Raw genomic sequence first — 22,933 nt, forward strand, 5'->3', positions numbered from 1 at the left:
ATACATTCTCTTCCCCCATTATCACTCTTTCACCTGCTTTTTATCTGTCCCTGCTCCCTTTTTTTTTCCTTTTAACTTTACAAGGGTGCCTTTCTTCCCTGTAAATGCTGTCCCAGGGAGAGGCAGTTATCAGGACACTGCACTTACCTCCCACTCCTTCCCAAACATGCCCTAGGAGACATACTTTGCATGTCACAGGTGTTGCAGAGCATCTTCCCTGCAACAGGGCATGAAATTCATTGCCACTGGTTCCAAATTTGGCTGTGGGGATTAAAGTCACATCCAGGTGGCCCAGAGTGACCCACCTAATGCCACAGCAACCATTCTATGCACAGTCCCAGATTAAAACAAGCTCTAAACAAGCGCAATAAAATGCAAAACATTTTACACCACCACAGTGTTAGTCAACACTCAAATGCAGAAAATCATAGAGAAGAGAACAAAAGCATTTAAGCATACAGCTACGTTTTACTAATACAACACTGGTAACTTCTATGCTCTAAAAGCTGTTTCTGAGGAAAAGCTAGAGCCTCAAAAAGCTGTCATATGGCTGATTATATATATAATTAGAAGTGTTTGGACCTAATGCTCAGCTGCTGTAAATCAGACTAGCTCTAGGAATGCTACTGAAGTCAGGATGGGATCAGATTTGTGTTTGGTGTCCTAGCAGCTTCCTAGAAAAAAGGCTTGAACAAACTCCCAGCCAGATGAACAGACTTGTTTATCCAAATGTGCAATTCAAATATATCGGCACGGTCCACCTCACAGTCAGGATCCCAGCAGTGGGTTCATTTGAATGTGCAGCATCAGTAAAAGCAGAGGGGTTGTTCCCACTTTGCAGAGCACTAGAAGCCTCGTGGCACACGGTTTCACAGTGAAAACGAAGGGAATGTGTTGTTTTAGACATGTTGTTTTTAGATCGTACCCTGCTACTTACCCAGAAGTGGCCTGTGGTGAGCGCAGCCCCTGCCTGCACTGGCACTTTTGAAATCAGGGCTCATCAGGGTTTTAAGCAGGATATTTGAATACAAGAATAGTACAAGCGTTCCATTAAAAAACAAGCAAAAAACCCTTTTCTTTCACATGTAAAGCTTGAGAGCCTTACCAGCTAGAAAGAGATCAGAGGTCTGCATTTTCACGTAGAAGATTGAGGGTGGTGGGTTTGTTTGTTTGGTGGTGTTACTCTTTCTTCCTGTTACTCAAAACAAAACAAAATCAAAAAAGGGCGATACAGTTGGCCTGAAGGCTCCAGCTGTGATGTGCTGAAGCTATGCCATGATCTGTCATGATCTCATGACAAAGCTATCCACCATTTTCAGTGGGTCAGTTTCACATTAACACTGTACACCCCTGGGAGAATCTGTAACTTTAATCATGACTGCTAAAAAAAAAAAAAAAAAATCATAATCACACTGAAGAACTAACCTGGCAGTTACGAAGCATTCTTTCATCTCTTCTTCATGCAGAGACAGCCTTACAAAAGCAAGCGCTGGTTCCTAAATACACACGGGCAGGAACAACTGCAAACCCTCTGATTCCTCCCCTGCTGCCCTCAGCTGCAGCCTCCCTGGACCCAAATGGTTTCAGGTCCTGCTGCAAAGGCTGAGCAGCAAATCCCTGTTGCACAGAAAGAAAACAGAGCTGGTGTGCAGGATTTTCAACCACTACAGAACATTTGCAAAGCAGATGAAGAACAGTCCTGTAAACAGCTGCCTGCTGTGAGGCACAAGGGGCACATCGACATCAGAAAAGGCTTTTTAATAAGTATGTCAACAGCAAGAGGAGACCTAAGGAAGACATTGGACTGATACTTGGCAAAGATGGTCACCTTACAAGCAGGGATGAGGAAAAGGCAGAGGCACTTAATGCCTTTTTGGCTCAGTTTTCACTATTAATGATGGACCTTGGGCTGCCCAGTTCTTTGAGCTGGAAGACCTTGACTGGGGGAGTAGTGACATTTCCTCTGCGGCCACTGAAATTACGAGGGACCAGTTGTGTCAGCTGAATGGCCAGCAGTCCACGGGCCTGATGGGATTCACCCCAGAGTACTGAAGGAGTTACACAATGTAACAGATGAACCTTTCTCAACAACTCAACAAAGGTTTTGAGAGTCAGTAAGTCTATTCCAACTCAACTATTCTAATTTAAAAAAGGACTAAGTTTTGTTTGTTTTTGTAAACTAAGGACTGAAGCTTGAGGATTAAATTCAGATTGCCCCATTCAGATACATTTAGTGGCTGCGGTACAGTGGGAGGTTCTGACCTAGCTTCATTTTAATGCTGCAATTTTACCTCCCAAATAAAACTGAAGTTCAGGGTGGCTGCAGCAAAACCATGTGTTAATTAGAAAAAGATATTTCCTTACTTGCCCAGAAATACCACATTTGATGAATCACTGCCATGTGCAAATTCATCAGAAGGTTTCCTTTATTCTAGCATCATGTTTGCATTCCTATTTGTGCTAATACTAAGAGTTCCAAAACTTATAAGACAAACAGGAATATTTTCTTTAAAACATTTTTCTTTAGAAAGAAAAAAAAAAAAGGAAAAAAAAGACAAATCTAAGCCATGGCAAAGGACAAGACCAACACCAGCCCCTGGGTGCAAACAGCAGTGGGTCTATGGGAAAACCAAGGCAGGTGAGGAGGCAGCACACAAAGCACATATTTTGGCCTTTCATTCAGGAAGTGTGAGATTGGGAAAGGCTGATGATGCCAAAACCTAAACTCCGTGGCATTGGGAATGTTGCACAATGCCACAGACTAAATCTCAGAGCATTGCTGGCAGTCACCTGCAAGTTTCTTTCCTGTGATCAACGGGAACACACTAGAAATGTCACCAAGGCCTCCCCTCCTGCCTGCTCCCCACAGCACACACACCAGTGCTCCCCTCGGACACACGAGTACATCCATGCAGCCCTGCTTGCACAGACACAGTCACTCTCACTGCCACACATAGCACACACACACGTACAGCTTCCTGCTAATGAAATGGGCGCACGATGCTGAGGCACCCCACAAATACCATTCCCCAAAACCATGGTCAATAACTGCTCACACTCCTCCCCTGCAGCCCCACGTTCCTGAGGAGCAGCTCCCCTCACATCGGGCTGACTGTACACACAGGGACACGTACACGCTGCTGACACGCAGCCACAGAAGTGTCAGCACATACACAAGATACTCTGCAGATTAGTGATCCCTGATGGTATGACAGAAAGATTCCCCCCCGACCCTTTTTCCTAAACCACGTATTTTAAAAAAAAAAAATCCTACTGAAAAGTCCTGGAAGCAATTTGGAGTGTGAAATCCTCAAAGCTGCCAAATGGGAGAGACCAAGGTAGAGCCAGGCCATGACGATCCCCTGGAAGGAGAGGTGGTTATGGAGCTGGGGAGGTGGCAGGAGGTGTTCTTCCCTGTGGACTGTGAGGGTCCAGGCTGGATTCAGACACCACAGGGAGAGTCCTGGCCCAGTACTAGCCTCTGGGTGCAGCACCAGTTCCGAAGGGAGAACAGAGAGAGGCTCCCCAGCTCTCTGAGGCTGGGGCAAGAGGTCTGGATCAGTCCAGCCCCAGGTCCGAGTCAGATGATGACCTCTCGTCAGCCATATCACGGATGGCGTTCTCCATGGGGGCCAGGTTGCCGCTCGGCGTGATGCCCATGGGCTGGATGACTTGCTCTCTGCAACCAGGGTGGAGAAAGGGGGGAAGGTAACAAATTTAAACAGAAGTTTACAGCGGAAATTACTGCAGAGACAGACGCATCCTACAGCAGGAACGCTGGACCTGTGCAAACTGCCATGGGGCAGAGCCCAGACCGACCCTGAGCCAGCAGCAAGAGCTGTATGAGGTCAGAACACCCTCAGCAGATCCTGGGCTCCTCTCTGCGATGCCAATTAACCACAGATGAAAGATGACTGGAGAAAGCATTCCCACAGGGAAGGGGACTTGCTGGCACTAGCTGCCATGTGTCCCCAAACTGCCATCTCCTACCGAGCGGCCTTGCTAGGACCATGGCTGCTGCTGCTGCTGCCTAGTACTCAGCCAACCCTGGGGAGGTGGCACGTGCTTGGAAACCCACCATAGGCATGTAAGGGAATTTCATGGCAAGCCATAGGATCAAAGAAGTCTGTAGGGCTTGCAATGCCTTCCCCTAGATGTAACAGCACCCAGCTTAAGGAAATTTGGAAATATTTCTCCATGGATCTCTCCCACTGCCTTATGTCCCTTCAGTTTGCAGATGCTTCGAATGCATTCCCAAGGCCAGTGATAAATGTAAGTTACAGACACCCAGGTGTTAATACAGACATGACTACACACAATCTTCTAGTACCTGGACAATTTGTCAAACATGTTGACTAACTTCATGGCTTCATATTCCTTCTGCTCTTCAGTCATCCCTTCCATGGGGTTGGGGAGTTTCTCCTCAACACGTCCTGTGACAGGGTTAATGCTACAAGAAGAAAAGTGAGAAAAAAGGTAAAGGTAGAGGAATACAACATCACAGCTAAGGGTGAAACTTAAATAATGAAGAAGGAACATTGCACATGAAACACAAGGGAGGTGGCAGGGTGGCAAAGGAGGGAGGTAAAGCACAGAGGTAAGAAAGCTGTTTAAAAACTCTCTTTACCTATACTAAGTAGAGGAATGCACTGGCAGAGCTGGTTGTAATTGCCACAAACCAGTGCCCTCTGGTCTCGCTGCCTAGGTTAGGTCTTGTGTTATTGCAGTGCAACAACACATTGACTCTGATCTCTTCCTGGATGTCCTACACGCAATCCTCCCCTGATACAAATCCCTCTCACTTCTCTGGTGAGAAGTTCCCATCCTGCCAATTCCACCATGCAGGTTTAAACCACGTGCACAAGGGGAGGCAACACATCTTTCATCTCCTTAAGTCAGTAAGCAAAAAAAATAACACCAAAAAGAATTAAAAAAATAAAGCGTAAACCACATTTTATGGGATGCTGGAAAGTGTGGGACTCACAGTTGAGAACAATTCTGGAGCTCTCCCTTCACACATTTCACCCCTGAATTACCACCACTCAATAGTGAGGAAAGGAGAAAAATAAAAAGAAATAAAAATTCACTCCAGCAGCACAGGGCTCTGGAGCTGGAGAGAGGTAATTGACACTTTCAACCCTACTGCAAGCCAGGAAAACCCTTGTCCCCTATATCCCAGTGCACAGTAAAACCCTGCCTTTATGTGGGGCCACCAAAAAGGTGTACAGGATACCAACTAGAGAGATGCTGCCACATGCACATCACGAGCAGTTCTGGTGCAGAACAGGCTCTGGCTAAGGCATCTACTTTGCTCTAGAGGCTGTGCCCAGCTGTAGGAACTGGGTCTACCTACCAGTGACCACACACACCATGAGTAGCTCGGCTACAGAGGCTTTTCACCCAAAAAAAAGGTAAAGGTAGCGGAATACAACATCACATCTAAGGGTGAAACTTAAATAATGAAGAAGGAACATTGCACGTGAAACACAAGGGAGGTGGCATGGAGGCAGATGAAAAAAGGGACAGAGGAATGGGAAGGAGGTGTAGGAGTAAGGGTGCTACAGAGGGGGAGCAGAGTTCTGTACTTGGGCTTTGCCTCTTTGTACTCTTCTGTGTCGGTGTCTTCATCTTCCGAGTACTCTCCCTCTTCCCGACCTCCAGCCATGAGGCCTCGCGCTGCCAGGAGCCCAGCCGCGTTCCCATAGCCTGTGTACTTCACAAACCGTGACACTAAAGGGAGGACAGAGATACAGATCACCCCGTGTTTCCCCTCCTGCCTCTGCAGCCCTGCCGGCTCCTCCACGCTCTGACAGCAAGATTGGTTCAAGGCCATGGAGACACAGAAATGCCGGTGTTTCTGTGAACCTGGTGACAGGGAGCAAGGCTCCCACACCGTGCACCAGGAATGGCAAGGACAACACACACAAGGTGTGGGGGGAGTCTGAAAGCAGGTCAGGCTATCTCCAGGGTGTCAGGGTGTCCTTCAGCAGAGCTTTACTGTAACTATTGGCATGAGAGGCAGCAAGCCCTTGCAAACTCCACTCTCTTCCCTATCTAATGCATCCAGCCCAAGGGAAGACAGAGTTCCTGGTGTCTGCAGAGCCACCCATCCCACACTCTGACTTGCCCAGGACTCCCTCTCACCAAAGCGTGCAACAAGCCCCTGTGACTCACCGCTCTCCTTGCAGAGCACAAAAAGAAACTCTGCTGCGCAGTGTTTCACGTCGGTGTCGATGTGGGTCATCAAACGCACCAGCTTGTTCCGCAGCGAGTTCCCCACCTCCGGACGGTTCTTCACATCCCGGAGCGGAGGCAGCACCTACAAGGCCACAGTGAAGGGGGATCAGTGGAGCTGGGACATGCAGGGGAAAAAGTACATGCATTTTACAAATCAATTAAATCTAATGAACCCACAGAGTGTGAAGAAAAAACACTGTAGGTATGTATCATGGGCTTCAACCCCCAGTATGTCAGAACCTAATATTGAGAGAGAGGAGCTCCCTCTCTTTGGATGGCAATATTTAGGCAGCTTGCTCTTCCCCTCTGTCTCAGTTCAGCATCACTTGACTTTTAGTTGGAACCACAGAGTACCTTTGCCTTCAGGAACTTCCTTGTCTGGCGGTGGACTCGGGCGCTCTCAGTCAGCAGGTTCAGCACAGGGGTCAAACTCTCCTTCAGCTTGTGGCCCTGGAGAAGCATTCACAAAAACAAGCAACATGTCAGTGACACCAAGTTCGATCTCTCTGGCTCGTGGTGGACATAACGAGTACCGAGTGGCAAGGAAACGGATGGACACCGAGGCAATTCCAGCCTCTGCAACAGGAGTTTCAGTGCTTCATCACTCCTCTAACTCCTCAGGCTTTCTGAGTCCTGCTCTGCAGCACAGCAGTGCTAGAAATAGTTGTGCAGAGCTTCAAGCACAGAGAAGTGCGGTGGTAATATTTGGAGGACCTTTGGAATAACTCCAGAGACTGCAAACCACCGCCAGCTCAGTAACAATGCAAATTCAGGCTTTCAGAAACAGAGGAACAAAAGAGCACAAGGGGCTCGGGAGGAGTGAAGAAAGATGAATGGTATTGATAAATAAGAGCATGACTGCCAGTCCTCAGACAGCAGACTGCTTGGGGAGTGTCAGAAAAACCATCAAACAATTTGGCTGCATCCAAACAATTAAGCTGCCAGCAAATCACCATTTACTTGAGTGAAACCGAGCACTTCTATTTTAATCACCCAGCTAACCATCTGCTGCTCAACCGATCTCACTACCAGCAGTGGCAGCAATGACACAGCGACCCTCCCGGTTCATAGATATTGTTTCAATCCTACCAGCGATAATGGTTTTGCTTCTGCCAAAAACAGCCACTTCTGCAAGGCACTACCTCCAAAGTAACCGTGCCTTGCTGGTGCTCCTGTGGTTTTGACATGACATGGCGGCGCTGGGCTTTTCAAGGCTGAATGCAGGGAAGGTGCCCTGCAGTGAACTTGTGAAACGAGCAGCCAAGAATTCTGCACAGCAGCCTCTCAACTTACCCTGTCAAGGCGGCGTTCTAGGAAATCCAACAGGATGTTGACTGCATCCATGTTGACACCCATGTACTCAAGCGAGCCGGGCCGGACTTTTGGGGTCAGGAGGACATCCAGACATTTCAGGGGCAGGTTGCCCAAAAGGTTAACTGTATGGCTGAACATGTGAAAGAAGAAGAGTGAACACACAGTCAGGGATTTTTGTTCATAGAAATTCTTTAGCTATCCAGAAATTAAGGTTTGTTAACAACTTCCAGGAGTGCAAGGACTCCTAAAGCAGACCTAACCTGTCTTTGGGCTAGATCCCAAGTTCCTCACACCAGTGGAATTAAATAAATGAAACTGCTTTTTTGTACAGCTGAACAACTTGCTGGAAGTCCAAAAAGACTTCAGTGACAACTGAGAAACTATGGATCTTGGCACAGAGGCCAAGTAGGACCAACAGGGGTGGTCAAAGGTTGTATCTAGGACCTCCATCACTCACTGGACCAATAAAGCTTAGCAGTGTGGCACAGACAATTTCTCAGCATGACTCAAGAGACAGACAGTTAATTAAGGCCAGCCCAGGGACTCTTTAATTAAGGCAGAGGAGATCTGGGTAGCACCATTGAAAAGACCTGGCGCACGATACTGAATATGACCCTTGCAGTCAGGCAGGCTCAGACAAAACATTTCCTCCTGGAAACAGGAGGCTGTGGTATCAGTGCACATAATTTGACTGCAAAGGGCAGTCAATTCTAGCAGCATGAGGAACCTGTAGGCTGGACCAAAGATGCCTGTTTTTCAGAATTGACCTTAACAATCACCATACAAGCAGAGGATGGCAATGCCAAGGTCAGGCAGGGCCTGCCCTGGGCAGGCTTCGGGTCTGTTTCTGTGCAGATCATTATCTCATTGTCTAACAGACCTGTGGAACTCCTCCGTTCGGTCCTCTCCATCAGCAGAAATCATGAGGCAGTGGCGCAGGAGGGCACCCAAGTGCCGGTACAAAGCAGCATCTTCCTGGCCCCAAAACAGAAAATGAAAACCTCGATCAGGAAAAGGGATCTCTTGCTACTTTACACATAACTGGGGGCTGCCTGGGGGGTAGTACCTACTACGAGGAAATGCAAGCAGAGCAGAAAAACATTAGTCAGGCCATAGCCTGGGAACACGCAGATGTGGTGTGGTGCAGTATCCAGGAGCTTACCTCATCTACCTCCCTCTTGCTGGAATCAAAGGTGATGTTGAAGAGCACTTTGAGGATCTCCATGGCTCGCTCTGTCTCTTGCCGGGGCAAAGGCGGGAGGAGTCCCTCCTCGGTGGCAACTTCGTAGGGGTCCATCCACTTTACGCCAAGAGTCAGCTCCAGGGTGTCTGTCATCAGGCCGATGCCCCTGAGCTCTTGGGCCAGCTGCTGTCGGACGTCCACTCGCAGCGCCGTCAGCAGGAAGAGGAGGCGCAGGTCGAAGAACTTGACCTCGTGAGGAAGGCTTCTCTCGTTGTACAGTTTGATACGCTTGGCCAGGCCCACCACCAGCCGAGCCTCAGCCGTCAGCTCCTGGGCCCGAGGGCTGCTGAAGACGATGTTGCAGAGGCATTTGAGGGATTCCAGGATGACGTCCAAGTCTGGGACCTCCCGGATGAGTTCCTCGGAGTAATCGATGCCAGCGTGCCTAGAGAGGGTCTTCAACCCTTCCTTGGTGGTAAAAGGGTCGAGGCAGTACTTGTCCCGGGACAGGATGCGGATGCTTTCCAAACAGGTGACCTGGCAGGATGGCTGGAGCTCTCTTTCCAGGAACTTGATAAGTAGCTGGGCCATTTTCTGTGCAGTTGGAAACAAAGAATGCCTCACACACTGACACCTCACAGCGCTCCCCCAAGGGCCCCACCCTGTTACACTCTGCCCTGGAAGATGAGAGCATCACCTAGACGTGGACCTGCTACCAGCTCTGATTCAGGTGCACATTTGGAGGCCCTTGGGAACAATTTGGCTCTAGAATCCAGTCCCTGCTCAATTCAAGCAAGGACAAGCAGCAAGAGACAAAGAACGGCTGGGAAATGGTATCAGATCAAAGGGGAGAGCACAACAGGTTACTGCTACTGACCTAAGGGACGATTGCTTATTTGAGGTTCACCTGTGGTTAGGATGGTTTAGGCTAATACGGTTTATTTGACAGCTCCATTAAGTTAAGAGACAGCAGGGCAAAAAAAAAAAGCCCCTTTTCATAGCTTCAGACCAACAGCAGATGTCCACTCGCACCAGAGCCTTAAGGTTAGGGAGGCATCTGCTTTGGGTGCTCCAGAAACAGGCTGATGAGCTTGAGAGATGCATCAGAAAACTGCTGCAGGAGGGGAAGAGGAACTAAATGAGTTCAGAAGTGTTTGTGATATGATAGGAAAAGAAATGAAGAGACCTCAGAAGATTCAAGTAAGAAGTACCTCCCTAAATCTCAAGGCTGTCTGGAGACCTACTAGCCCAGATCTTCAGCAGGTACAGACTGGCAGAGCTCCAGTAACACCAATTTACAGCAGCTGAAACGCTGACCCTGGTGGGTAACAGTATTGTGTGTGATGGCAAGCTGCAGAGGAGCACGAGAGCAAAGGTAATCCCTCACAAAACCAAGCTTGGTTTTAGCTGCATGTAGCAACACTTCACATTTCCCCAGCAATCCATTGCTCAAGCAATCATACCACAATGAGGGAACATCTCACTAGGTCTCTCTAACGATAATGGTATCAGAGTAAAGGTCTTTCTGACTCAGTCAGGCAAAAGGGATCTCAAAGCACGTGTCCACAGCTGAACCTTCAGAAGAACCAAACACGCAGAATTACACGGTGATGCCCAATTCATGTTTGATGACAAACACCCCCGAAGTAGAGCACCTTAGCTCTGGGCCTGAATTCACAGCCTGCACAGCCGCTCCAGCTCAAACAACAAGGCAGTGCAGGGCAAAGAGCCCCGATCTTCTGACCATGAGTCAGGCTGCAGCTGGAAAAACTTCACGCTAGCATTAGGTGGCAATGGCAAGGACAAAAGAGGTCCCATTCTTCACCCTGATAGCCCTGTCTATGCTTGCTGTGCTAACACGGGCAGTAGTGCATGAACTGGACTACAAAACTGATCCAGGTGGAAAATAAGCCAGGAAAAATAGTTTTTTGTTTGTTTTGGTTTCTAGGCAGATGAGCCCACCAAGCATATTCACTGTGCAGCCATGCAAGGGTCTGCCCTGGCATGAGAAATGCAAGACTGGAAGTGAACAGACAGGGGTGTTTATGTCCATTAAGCACCAGATTATGTCAGCTTAAAGTGCCTGTTAATACACAGCCCTGGTCAAATCCTGCAGCTGGCTCACGGTGAAAGCACTTACCCACTAGAGGCATGCATGTTACTATGATTTTTGTCCAGCACACTTGTACCATTGAGACCCACACAAAGGATCACATTTTTTGTACACCTGTGGCCGAGGCTATACACATCTCCAAACCCAAAGGGTTTGCTAATGTTGCAAGGATGCTGACCTTGATCCTAAACCATCATCTACTGATGGAAAAACTAGAGCCAAATGCCCTGACCACACCATTCCCTGGGCAGGTACTTTACCAAGTTTTCGAAAAAACACTCATCTCTTTCCCCAAAGGAGCTGCAACCATCAAGCCCTGCTGGACACAAGTGCGGAGCAGCAGATTTACCCCTCTAACACGAGGAAGAAAGCAAAGAGCATGCCTACCTTCCTCTCTTCCCGTTCCTCATCGTCAAAGGTGAAGCACTGAGATTTCTGTGGGGGCAGAACAGAAACAATTAAAATGAAGGAATAGTTTAAAAAGCAAAACTGTTTGCCTCAGCCAGGGAAAAGTAATTCAGCTTGAAAGCAACAGGTCTAAAAAAGAAAGCAAAGGCGAAGAGGTCTTCTCAGAAACAGTCACCTACCAACACAGAGGCAGGGAATCAGCACGGCAAGGAGTGTAACAGCACTTGGAGAGGTCTGTGATACTCACAGCATTTTTAACGAGCAGTGGAAGTTCCTGAGGAGCCAGACAAAAGGACAACTTCCCTGTTGCTGAAGTTTTTGCTTCCTGCTTCTGAGGTTTTTGCTTCCTGCCTGCCTTTTTCCTCCTACATCATCCTTTCTTAAGCAACTCCAACTACTCGCATCACAACAAGCAGGGAATGAAGCCGGTTTAGAAAGCACAGACATTGTGACCCACACTGCCAGGTCAGAATAGCTTTCCTTGACCAAGATCCCTGCTATTCCAGGAGCCCCTGCTTCCTTTTTGTTATTGAAAAAGATCTGTGATGAATAATTCCCATTGCACTCTTCTGTTGACTCTGTGTTGGAAGCCGAATGCCACAGGCCAAAGCTGTGCCCATCTGATGGATGGACTTATTTTTAAATGCTGCAGCTGTGAAGTGGGTATTCATCATAAACATCCCACAACAGTCTGTAACAAAGTCATAGAATGGTTTGGGTTGGAAGGGACCTTAAAGTCCATCTGGTTTCAACCCCCTGCCACGGGCAGAGACACCTCCCACCAGCCCAGGCTGCTCAAAGCCCCATCCAGCCTGGCACTGAACACTTCCAGGGTTGGGACATCCACAGCTTCTCTGGGCAATTCCTCTCCCGAGTGAGGCCACCAAGCTGTGCCTAAACACTTCTTCCCTTCTTATTTATTGTTCCTTTTCCTGCCTGAAAGCACCCTCTCCTTGCTATTTGGAGAGGGATCCTTGTGTTCTTCGTTCCTGCGATGTCTGGAAGTAATAATGTTTTTCAGCTCGTGTTCTTTAAACACAACTGATAGACATAGGTAAACACCCCACTCCACGTGGCACCTCACAGCCTGAGTTACTCCTGTGTGCCTTTGCTTCAGAGAGCACTTGAACTGCAGAATGGTTAACATGCACAAATAATTCACGACCTCTTCAGTAAGACACGTTGACAGCAAGCACTGCGAAGAAGGAATTGCTGGAACCAGGTAGGAAGAGCAGCCATCCTCTCTGCCTTCTTTGCTTCCTAACTTCTGGCAGAGTTCTCCAAAGGTGAATCACCCAGCACGAGGGAGTTTCTCCTTTTATCCCACACATTGCCTCAAGTCACAGACAAGGACTGTCAGTCAAGTCTGATTTCCTGCACAGAACAGTTCCGGACCCTGTTTTGGAAGAAATCTGAATTTCTCTACACCCCCATTACATCCTTTTTCTTAATAGAACAGTTCTGCTCTGCTCACATGAAATGTTCCTGTGTGTGTCTTGTGGCTGTGCCTAGGAGGACAGTCTCCTTTCTGGCTACATCAGTTTCCAATGAACTAATCAGCACAAAACATCAAAGGGTCCCTGGTAAAAAGCAGCACTTTCCAGTCGATGATGCAGTTCTGATTTATACCAAGAGAACATGTGGAATGCTTTTGAGAATCAAACGATTTAAAATTTATGAAAACATTAATTATGTATGCATAGATACAGCCTGATCAGATACAGATAGAGACATGGGGTATAATTATATCATATTTCTCTATTATTTTCTTAGTGCTCCCCATCACCTTTTACTGAGTTACACTGCAGACACACACTTACAGAACTGCTCAATGATGACAATTAGTCTCACCACAAACAATTACTGTTATACACTGGGCTAGTCCTTCTCTTGAGCTTCTGCAGTTCACCAATATCCCATCTGCATGTCTGAACAGCAGAGCTTGTTTCCTGCGGTACATACCACCTTATGGCTCTGCTTCCCCCAAGATGATGTTGATGCATCACTTGAGAAACTTCAGGTGCAGAAGCAGGACAGCTCTGCTCCTGTAGTGCTGGGCCAGGGGCCGGCCTCTTGTGCTTCAGCACCGTGATGTGATCTGTGCACAGGCTGTCGCACCACGTTGCAAGGAACTGGCAGTTCAGTCCTGGAACTCATGTGGTCTGCAGACATCCATGGCACTTGTTCTCTTCCCATCTCATCCTCTTTGCAGGCTCCCGTAATCTCATTTACATACATGTTCACAGTATCTGTGGTTTTGCTTTAGATCTATTTCATTCATAGAATCACAGAACGGTTTGGGTTGGAAGGGACCTTAAAGATCATTTAATCCCAACCCCCTACCATGGGCAAGGACACCTTCCACGAGACCATGTTGCTAGTTATTCCCGGCAACCAGGAATTGACTGCATATTCAGTAGTGAATTAAAAAACATATACCCCCAGAAAAGGGTACAGAACCACCAGCTTTTGCAATAAAAAGTTACGTAAGGAAGTTCCTTATTTTATCTGCATTTTCATATCCTCTTCGTTTGCTCCATTTATTCTAGGCAGACTAGCAAAATCACTGACATCCTCACAAGTTTCCTACGCCTGATACACTGACAAAGGATCCAGCTGGAGGAATTCTACAGAAAATACTGTGTTTTGATGCCTCAGATTGGTTGCACATCAAGTGCCATTTGCTCTCCTAATTTCTCCAGCATTACAGCTGCTGCAGTTGATGTTGATCCCGCTGACCTCTTTTCAACAGGGAGTCACTACTTCTTAGCTAAGATTTCTCCTATTTCAAAACTGACTGTTGGAAATAGTAGCACATTTCCCCTTATTGCACACTCGTTCAAAAAAATTCACAGGTTTTCCCCACTGACTTCCCACCTACTTAAGAATGGTGCAGAATGAGTCACGTAGATCTGCAGGGGCAGCCCTACCCTGGCGAAAACCCTCTGCAAGAGACTTCCCTGACAACCAGAGTCTATTTCAAAAGTAAATTACCCCCAAAGATAACCTTTTACCACTGTAAGGCTAGAATCACTTCCATTTCTGCTTCCCAACCATTCTTATTCATATTCTGTATTCATTATTTTGTATTGTCAGCTTTCAGACCAGGCGCCTGAATCAAATTGCAGCCTTCATTCATGTCTTTCCCTAATTATCTTTTACTTGCAAATCAGAATTTCACCTGCAGCTCCTCCCTAGATGTGAGTTTCATTACCTCCAAACCTTGCCTAACATAAAGAGCTCCTCCTACTTGGTCTTCACACCCACGATTATTTCCCTGCCAGGTTTTACTAAGAATCTGGATAATAAAGAAAATCCTTTCTATGTGCTTTTCTTCCAGTATCTCAAGGACACAAGATAAAGCAAGGCTATGTAGATGCTTCATAGCAAAACATCAAAGAAGCAGCAGTCTGCAAGTAAAAGACGAGGCAGCCTGTAACATTTCCATGGCAGTAATGCGCAGACAGATGCGCTCAGAGGAGGCAGACTGGGGACAGCTGGGTAGCACAGAAATCCCACAACATGGCCAGCCTGCTTCCAGCCTTGTAAACAGAAGCTGACATTAGGCAGAGGTTTGATGCCCACTCACCTCCTGGTTGTAGATCTGAAGCACCTTGAGGACTGTGTCTTGCTCCCCGTTTTCCACCGTGGCTACTACAGTCCTGAGCTCCATTATCTCAGCAGCTCAGCTACAACAGAGGTGAAACAGAGAAGAAGGGGAGTGAGGGGGCTTCCAGGGTTCCTGGATAATAGTGATGCAAAGGGACCTCAACACAGAGAGATCTGAGAGGGAGTGAGAAAGGGGTGGGGAAAAGGAGGAGGAAAAAAAAAAATCCCAAGTGAAATTGCTCACTCTGTTGCATCCATAAAAGCAGAGCAGATGGATAACCCAAGTACAACCAGCAGCCAGGCTCCTCTCTCTCCCTTTAATCCTCTTCCTCTCTTTGCTTTTCAATGTTTAATATATGCCCTTCCAGTAAAGCACTCAGAAAAACCTTCCCCCCTCCCAGCCAGGGGATTAACACAGAACAGATAACAGCAGCTCCCTGAAATAGCTCCCTGCCTCCTCCTCCTCCCCTGGCTGTCCTGATTTCTGTTACCGCACAGAACAACAACAAAAAAAATAAACCCAGAAACATTGCTGTGGAGTAAAAAGAGCTGGAGAGGAAAGACAGACGGATAGGCAAGCACCTCCGGGCTTGCTTTAAGGTGGAGCTACCTTTTAAGGTGGTGAAAAGAAAGAAAGAAATTGGGATTTTGTTGCATTTGCTGCTCCGTGTGCTGGGACACTCGATGCCTGACACACCACGTACCAGATTATGGCAGAGACACTGCTCAGGGGGGTAAAAACGCACATATGGCGGGTGGCTGGCCTCCCTGGCTCAAATCTGCCTGTCATTACTGAGCACAACGCACTTCGCGATAATAATGTAAATGAGCAGATGCGCATAATGACAGGGATAATCATTATTTTAAAAATAGGCGAAAGTTTAACAGCTTGTGCAGCCAGGCAAGCCCGCACTGCTGGAAAGTAACTCCTCATCATGGACTATCGAACAAAATTTCAGTACAAACACGAGCTCGTACATCTGCTTAGATTCTGTGGAGCTCTGTGCCACGTCCCACAGCCTGGCTGAGCAGCAGATAAATGTGATCAGGAGACAGGGCTCCGCTCCTGAAAATCATGCTGCGCTGAGGGAGCAGCATCAGGTTAGCCCAAAGCATCGCGTTATCCCCCCCTCCCTGCCCCAACACAGCCAAGATGGGGACTCTGAGGGCAGAGGGCAAGCCCTGCAGCCAAAAACACAACAAAATGCCGAGCCCTGGGCCACAGGAGCAGGAGGAGCAGCTCATCCACACCAGGCGTCCCTCGCGCTGCCACACTGGGGTACCCGGAGCGACCTCCCTCCCTTTTCAGGGGGCAGGAGCAGCTCACAGCATGCCGTAACCCCCTCATTTTCGTATATATCTTTTATTTCTGTCCCTCAGCTCCCTCCTCATACCTCCTTTCCACACCGGAGCCGAGCAGAAGGAGGGAGCCTTGGCCCTCCGGGGATGGGCAGCGGCGAGGAGGGCAGCCCCGGCACCTTCCTCCCCGCCGCCCCGGCTTCCTGCCGCGTTTCCTGGCCCCGGCCCTCCCCCGAGCTCCTCCGTGCACCGGAGGAGGAGGGGAAGGAGCCGTGGAGGCTTCACCGAGCGGCGTTGGTTTTTTTTTGGGGGGGAACGCGGCGCCACCGCCTCTTAGGGCTGGTCTGGAGGTGTCACAAGCACGGCGCAGCGAGGAGAGAAGGAAACCGCTAAACCTCGCGGCTACCAGCCGCGGGCGAGCTCCTCCCGGGAAAAGCTCCTAACCCGGGGGGAAAACGCAAGCTAAACTGCTTCTGGCCACGAGGGGACGGGAAGGGACCCCAAAAGGGCCGCGCATCCCCCAGGGGTACCAAGGAGCCCCACGGCAGGGGGCGGTGATGGCGCTCAGCGGCCATTTTCTGGAGGCGGGGACCGGCGGAGCTCCGCCTGCGAGGCGCCGGGGCCGGCAGGCGCCATGGCGGAGTGGGGCCGAGGTGAGGGGAAGGGGGGATGGCGGCAGCGGGCACGGGCTGAGGGGGAGCTGCCCGCCGCTGTGTGGGGGTGAGCGGGAAGGAGACGCTTCCAGGCGCCATTTGGGAGCATCTCCCGCTGCTTCAGGCCTGGGGCAAGGGGTGCGACTCGGGGCGTTGTCGGCGATACTGTCGGCGATATCAGCCATCCCTTTATCGCTCCCCTGCGTGACATGGCAGCGGGGAGGGCTGAGCTTCTCCCTCTCCTGGGGGGGAATGGCCGTCTCCCGTAACGCCTTGGCAGGAGGCATGTCAGGAATGGCCGGGCAGGGTTTACACTGTGAGGGTCCCGGTGCTGAATTCGCTGCCACCCAAATCCCATATGTGGGACAGCGCTGGAGGTGTCTGGAGAGTCACACAAAATCCGCATTTATTAGAGCTGTTGGCCATGGTTGAAGTTTTTGGTGCGTTTAAGGATTTGTTTCTCTTATCCATGGTCTGTCCTGGGGATGTTTCAATGCGTTTTTGTCAAAAAAGGTTAGGAATGTTTAATAGTGCAGTGGCCATGGGACGTGGATGTGGGCAGCTTCTGACAGCCCCTTGGGAGTGTCAGGGTGACCAGCCAACAGCTGGGCACCGAGGCTCACCACGTTGATTGAGCAAACACGCAGTTCCTGGTGTCAGACTGATAAAACTCGTTCTTTTCCTTTTCCCCAGGTCAGAATGGAAGCGGTGTGGAGGATATGCTGGATGTGGAGAACAAGCGTATGGCAGACAGTCTGGCTAGCAAGGTCACCAGGCTGAAGTCGGTGAGTTGTAGCGTTCACATCAGATGGCACAGTGAATGAAGTTACCTCCATCATTCCTCTTTCTTTCAGAGTCTCCAGGGAGGTGCAAATGTGTGGTTAACACAAAGGGCTTCCTACGTATTCATGACTTTTAGAGAGTGTGGTGGTGATGTCACAGTTAACTTACTAGTAAAATGCAAGGGATGACTTTGTGAATCTTTACTTTTGAGATTTAGCTACATCATCTCCGTGATTCCATGATCTGTTGGGAATTATGTGCGTTTAGTTACCTTAAGGGAAGTTTTAGGCACGGAGAGAAACCTGAAAGGTTCACAGAGGAGTATTGCTAAGCACATGTCGGGAAAGAAGTAATAATAAAAACATGGGTAAATTACTTCTAAAAATTCAAGCACCTCTGTGTTTGGTGTTACTGATGCTAATTTGCTCTTACTAACATCGAATGTTTTGATTTAGAGCTTAGTAGAAATCAGTGACTCATTTTTGAAGAAGAGAACACAGAATTTCTGCTGTCATGTCCTAGTGTTTAAATACCCCTGTCCTACGTTGATGTTGGGTAGTCAAACTTTATTTCCAGCGCTGCAGAGCTGAAGAGTTCCAACAACCTGAAACTGAAATGAGGATCTTGTGTTGTCACTGTACTGAACAATCTTTCTTCTTTTTGTGTAAGAGACAAGGATGCAGTGGCTTGCTCTTCTAATGCACACAGTGGTTTTACAAGCACTGGATGCACTAAAAGCTATCTTCTTGTTAAAAGTTTGTTAATAACCATTTTTTCCCTTATCCTGTACAGCTGGCTCTGGATATTGACAAAGATGCTGAAGAACAGAATCGTTACCTGGATGGCATGGTATGGAACCAATGAAATGTAAAAAATCATGTTTTTTTGTGTGCTAGCTTTCAGTAGTTCCCTTAACTTGGGCTTACTGATAATTAAACATTAGATACTTAGCAGCTGCTAGTATCACATTGTCTGAATGGGCAACAGGGCATCTAGCATCTGGAAAGACTGATGTAGGACAACACAATTCCGAAATACAGCTGGAGGTTACCTCATTGCTGGAATTAAAGAGCTGCTCCCTGTGGCTAATTCTGTGAGGTGGATCTATTTCTAAGCTGTTCCTGTGATTTTGGGTAATGCATAAATCTGCCAGGGTTACTTACTGTAATCTCTGTAACACAATACCTGTCAGGACTGTTCACCGATGTCTTTGGAAGGGGCAAGGCTGATGCTTTGGGCTTTCTCATGTTGTTCTGTGCCTTGTTCTGTCATTTTTCCGACACATAACACCTTGTAAAACCAAAATCACTTTCCAGAGTAATCTGTCTCTAAAGCTTTGGTGGCTAATGGAAAACCACATTGTACTGGGGAAAGGCCAGAATGGCAGATCCTTATAGCAAAGGGATTACCTGCTGAGGCTTTTTAGGAGAAAGGTATTTCATAAACTGAATTGTGAGAGGACAGGAATCCAACCCAGAGACTGGAGAAAGAGATTAGTGCAATAACACTGCTGTGTGGAGGGCCTTTTCTGCACATGCTGGATGTTGGAGAGCTGGTATGTGGAAGCCAGAGAAAAGTTAATTGTAGTGTTGAAATCAGTCGAGTCAAAGGTGTGAGCTCAGCATGGAAGCTTAATAACAGAGTACGCTGACAGTGTCAGAGTATCTGAAATAGATATTTGCTCAGCCCAGAAATTAAAAGCATGGAGAACTGGAAAATGGAGAATTGGAGAGAAATGGAGAATTGATGTAAAGGCAAAAGATCTTAAAGTAGAAGCCCTTACTCAGCATGATATTTTGCGTCCAGAACAGAGGTGGTTTTGAAATATTTGAAGAGAAACATAAGCAGAAATTCTTAAGTAGTTTATGAATAAGGAAAACAGACCAGGAGTCAAAATGAAAATGCCTGAACTGAATTAATAAGGGAATTTTTAACCACTGCCTGGTGGAGTTGCACATGCATGCTGTCCTATGCTGAAGAAGAAGAAGTAATGGAAAGGAACTGCACTTTCTCAATGCTTTTTATCCTGCCCTGGTTTGCATGAACGGTGCTAGCTTCATGTAGAGACATTTCCTTTGGATGAAGTGTTGACTTGTAGAGTTGCCATTAGCAAGCTGCTCCCGGCAGAAAAAAGCTGCATGGGAACAATTGAACAGCCCAGTAGCAGGTGGTTTGGCCCTGACTGAAAAAAGGAGGCACACACATTGTTTTACATTTGGAACAGAATTTCCCCTGTCCTTTTTTCTGTGCTTTGAGCGCAGTGGGAATGGTGCTGCTTCTGGAGCCTGAGCGCAGGAGGGGAAGGGCCTTCTGAGAGGGATGTGATGGGTGTGGAAAAATGGGCAGTTACTGTGCAGCTCCCTCTGCAGATATTTTTTAGCCAGGAAGTGGAATTCTTCAGGGACAGCTTCACCAGTTTAAAATGTCTCCGTTTGTTTTTTCTTTCTCCTTCAGGATTCAGATTTTATGAGTGTGACTGGCCTGCTGACTGGCAGCGTGAAGCGTTTCTCCACCATGACACGGTCTGGGAGGGACAATCGCAAGTTACTCTGTTCCGTTTCTGCAGGACTGATTGTTGTTTTCTTCATCCTCTACTATCTTGTGTCCAGAGCGGGAACTTGATCTTGGTTGTGATGTGGCAGTTTTGCAGAACAAAACCTACGTGATGATTGACAGACTCGTTCGTCACCTTTCTAAGTCTGCCCTCTTGTGGGATCCTTGAGACTTTCCAGACAGACATTCTAAACAACTTTTCACCAGCTTCTTGTCATTGTTCCAGCTGGTCATCGACGTATCTTTATAAAATGAGTATGTTTCATTCTAAATGGGTTATGATGTATAACACAATTTTGATGTTGTTAATGCTTAAGACTTTATCTCTTGCCTAGTTGTCCATGTCTGGCAGCCTGTTTTTAAGGACCACTTTTGTCCTACCTCCTTTACTGATATTCAATACTAGGCTTATGAAGAGTTGTGTCCAGAGACTTGCCAGTACTCAAAAGTTCAATAAATCAGCAGAGCTTGGAAGCTGCAAAATTTAGGATGCTGATTTATAAACTTCAGAAGGATGAACGTGACTTATTCCAATTGGCCTCTAAGCTGATACCTGGTCTCAGTTTCCCCTTGACTCAGAGATCTGATAATATCCTTGGTGTCACTGGGATGAAATGAAGTCTGTACTGCTTTGAAATGAAATCAGCATTAACTCTGAACCCTGATATTCTCTAATTGTTGCAGTGAGAAGTTGATGAGGTAAAACTTTGATGGACCCTGCAGGAAAGAAGGACCAAAGTCCCCAGGCTGCCTTGATTTGCACACATACAGTATCTTTCCACTACCTTCCCATACAACGTGCAAATGCATTCCTTTAGACCATGAAAGCAGCGTAAAAAAACCTCTGATAGTAAAAGGTCTTAGGAAGATTGAAGAGGAAGCTGATTATGGCCTCATTACAATTAATTTCAGGTATTCCAGTACCCTGGTATTAGCGTGCTTTGGAAAGACATTGCAATTAAAAGCAGAGGTTGAGGTCAGGTGAAACTTCTGAACCATGCTGTTGGGATGGTGGTAGGTTGAGGAAAGATTTGATTGGAAAGTTAACGGATTTATTTATTAACATGGAAGGTAACCTCAGAAACTCTTAACTCGCTTTGCCATTCACAGGGCTTTGCAGTTCCGTGGCTGCAATGCTTGTGTCAGACACGGCAAAGCACACCCCCACCGGTTTTGTTTACAAAACAGTCGTTCCCAACCCACATGCAGTGCATGCTGGATTTCCTGTCCTGGGGAGCACTCTGGGAGTGCAGTAGCTGGGAACTGCAAGTTCCCCTCACCCTTCTGTCCCGTCATTGGGCTGACCAGCATCTCACCCAGGCATCATGACCCCACGTGTATTCTTCCATTGCTGAATTATTTAAGTCTGCCAATAACTGGAGTTAAGAAATCTGTAACTAAAATTACTGTGCCTGTTGGGGGAGAGGAAAATAAAAAAGCTTTCTCTCCGGGCAAACCTGCACTGTATAAGCTTCCTGATGTATAAACCTTTCACTTTACAAAGCAGCTGTACAAAGCTGCTGTTTCATCTTGTCTGTTTTCTGTACCAAGTGCCTATGTGTTTTGGGATTTGCTGTTCCAAGTCTTTGCTTATTTGATTTTCTTGTCCTCCTGTGACCTCTGCAGTACTAAAGCATTCCCCCTCTGGTTTCAGTCTTCCTCCTCCCCAACAAGCCCATATTGGCTAGATATTTCCTTTGGCCTCATCCTGGAATCACTTAGCAATTTCTTTGCCCTTCGACTCATCCGGGTCCAGATCTGGAAATAGATGGTGGTCTCCTTTGTTTAGCTGTGCCAAAATGCCAACCAAGTACTACTGGGACTAGTTTAGGTGTTGTTTTTTTTTCCAAGTTTGAGGAGAATGTGCAGGGAAGAAGAGTAGGAATGGAGGCATCAAGGACTTTGGTTCTTATCGCTGCTTCTCTATTAAATGTGGCACCTCCCAGCAATGCCTCTGTGTGGAGGAACGATGGGTGAATTGACAGACCGCTTTGATTTCAGAAGCGGATGACTTCTGATGAAAGGCCACTGGAACAGCCTGGTCTTCATGATGGTGGCCATTTCAGTTTGCTTTAGCTGTTGTAAATAAAGACCTGGTTTTACATTTTTTTTGCCCAGGTGTTGTGTTTGTTTGTTTTTTTTTATTTCTCCTCCAGCTCTTGGCCTTGCCCTAGGCTCCTATCTGAGGGTGCTGAAGCCCGTTTCTCCTGCCTGCTTCCCGTGCCCCGCTTGTGCCTGTTGACATGAGGCACTAGCCTCGTGGGGGCTGGAACAGCGGCTGCCATGTTGTCAGCACTGCCAGGCAGTGATTTCCATCACGAGGATTTATCTCTCTATGGAATCTCTTATCAGGAAGCAGTAGCACACTCTTATCAGGAAGCACCACATAACCATGCTTAACCCTCTGAAACAGAACTGCAACATTTGGAAGTTCTTGGAGAACCTGAGAAGGTATAACCTGTTCGCGTGCTGGAAAATAGCCTCCCCCAGCAGGAAATATTCTGAGAAAGTGCCGTACCTGAGACAATTCACAAGTATGAATTCAAGGCGGGTGTGCAGGGTAATAACAGCAACACAGTAGTTGAAATGATGATAGGGTGTGTGTTCAACTCTGTAACACTGCTGCCACTGGGACGTGAAGATATTCCCTTGAAGGTATGCCGCTGCCCAGGCCTTCACCGTTATCTTCCACATTATTATACCATTTGGTTATTTGAGTGACTCATTTATATTGGTTTCAGCGCTCTCCCATAGTCCTAATACTGCAAAGTTTTTGCTGAC

The 22,933-nt window shown here is 47.6% G+C and overlaps 2 protein-coding genes across 4 annotated transcripts; one reads left to right on the top strand and one right to left on the bottom strand.

Annotated features, from left to right (window-relative positions):
* Window positions 1-2,408: 2,408 nt before the first annotated feature.
* Window positions 2,409-16,400, bottom strand: RIC8A (RIC8 guanine nucleotide exchange factor A). Of its 2 annotated transcripts, none has more exons than XM_013109056.5 (11): window positions 16,259-16,400; window positions 14,845-14,944; window positions 11,235-11,282; window positions 8,714-9,328; window positions 8,432-8,526; window positions 7,531-7,681; window positions 6,592-6,687; window positions 6,175-6,319; window positions 5,586-5,730; window positions 4,331-4,450; window positions 2,409-3,679 (listed from the first exon to the last, which is right to left on the bottom strand). In XM_013109056.5, exons 2-11 carry the CDS (start codon window positions 14,926-14,928, stop codon window positions 3,559-3,561), a joined length of 1,620 nt encoding a protein of 539 aa, XP_012964510.3. In that variant the 5' UTR covers window positions 14,929-14,944; window positions 16,259-16,400; the 3' UTR covers window positions 2,409-3,558. The 2 variants fall into 2 exon arrangements, with proteins under 2 accessions (XP_012964510.3, XP_005030249.3); XM_005030192.5 differs by lacking the exon at window positions 16,259-16,400 and adding an exon at window positions 15,109-15,396.
* A 282-nt stretch (window positions 16,401-16,682) lies between these two features.
* On the top strand, window positions 16,683-22,259 carry BET1L (Bet1 golgi vesicular membrane trafficking protein like). Of its 2 annotated transcripts, none has more exons than XM_005030196.6 (4): window positions 16,683-16,816; window positions 17,510-17,601; window positions 18,392-18,448; window positions 20,054-22,259. In XM_005030196.6, exons 1-4 carry the CDS (start codon window positions 16,798-16,800, stop codon window positions 20,219-20,221), a joined length of 336 nt encoding a protein of 111 aa, XP_005030253.1. In that variant the 5' UTR covers window positions 16,683-16,797; the 3' UTR covers window positions 20,222-22,259. The 2 variants fall into 2 exon arrangements, with proteins under 2 accessions (XP_005030253.1, XP_012964511.2); XM_013109057.5 differs by lacking the exon at window positions 16,683-16,816 and adding an exon at window positions 17,226-17,256.
* The last annotated feature ends 674 nt before the right edge of the window (window positions 22,260-22,933 follow it).

This window comes from Anas platyrhynchos, chromosome 5, assembly GCF_047663525.1.
Source record: "Anas platyrhynchos isolate ZD024472 breed Pekin duck chromosome 5, IASCAAS_PekinDuck_T2T, whole genome shotgun sequence".
In the NCBI taxonomy this organism is placed as follows: domain Eukaryota; kingdom Metazoa; phylum Chordata; class Aves; order Anseriformes; family Anatidae; genus Anas; species Anas platyrhynchos.

Coding starts and splice junctions, on each gene's coding strand:
- RIC8A (XM_013109056.5), bottom strand. CDS start 14,928: ATGGAGCTCAGGACTGTAGTAGCCACGGTGGAAAACGGGGAGCAAGAC. Junction 7,682..8,431: donor CGAACGGAGGAGTTCCACAG/GTCTGTTAGACA, acceptor TCACATGTTCAG/CCATACAGTTAACCTTTTGG. Junction 3,680..4,330: donor ATGTTTGACAAATTGTCCAG/GTACTAGAAGAT, acceptor CCCTGGTTGCAG/AGAGCAAGTCATCCAGCCCA.
- BET1L (XM_005030196.6), top strand. Junction 17,602..18,391: donor AGGTCACCAGGCTGAAGTCG/GTGAGTTGTAGC, acceptor TATCCTGTACAG/CTGGCTCTGGATATTGACAA. Junction 18,449..20,053: donor ATCGTTACCTGGATGGCATG/GTATGGAACCAA, acceptor TTTCTCCTTCAG/GATTCAGATTTTATGAGTGT.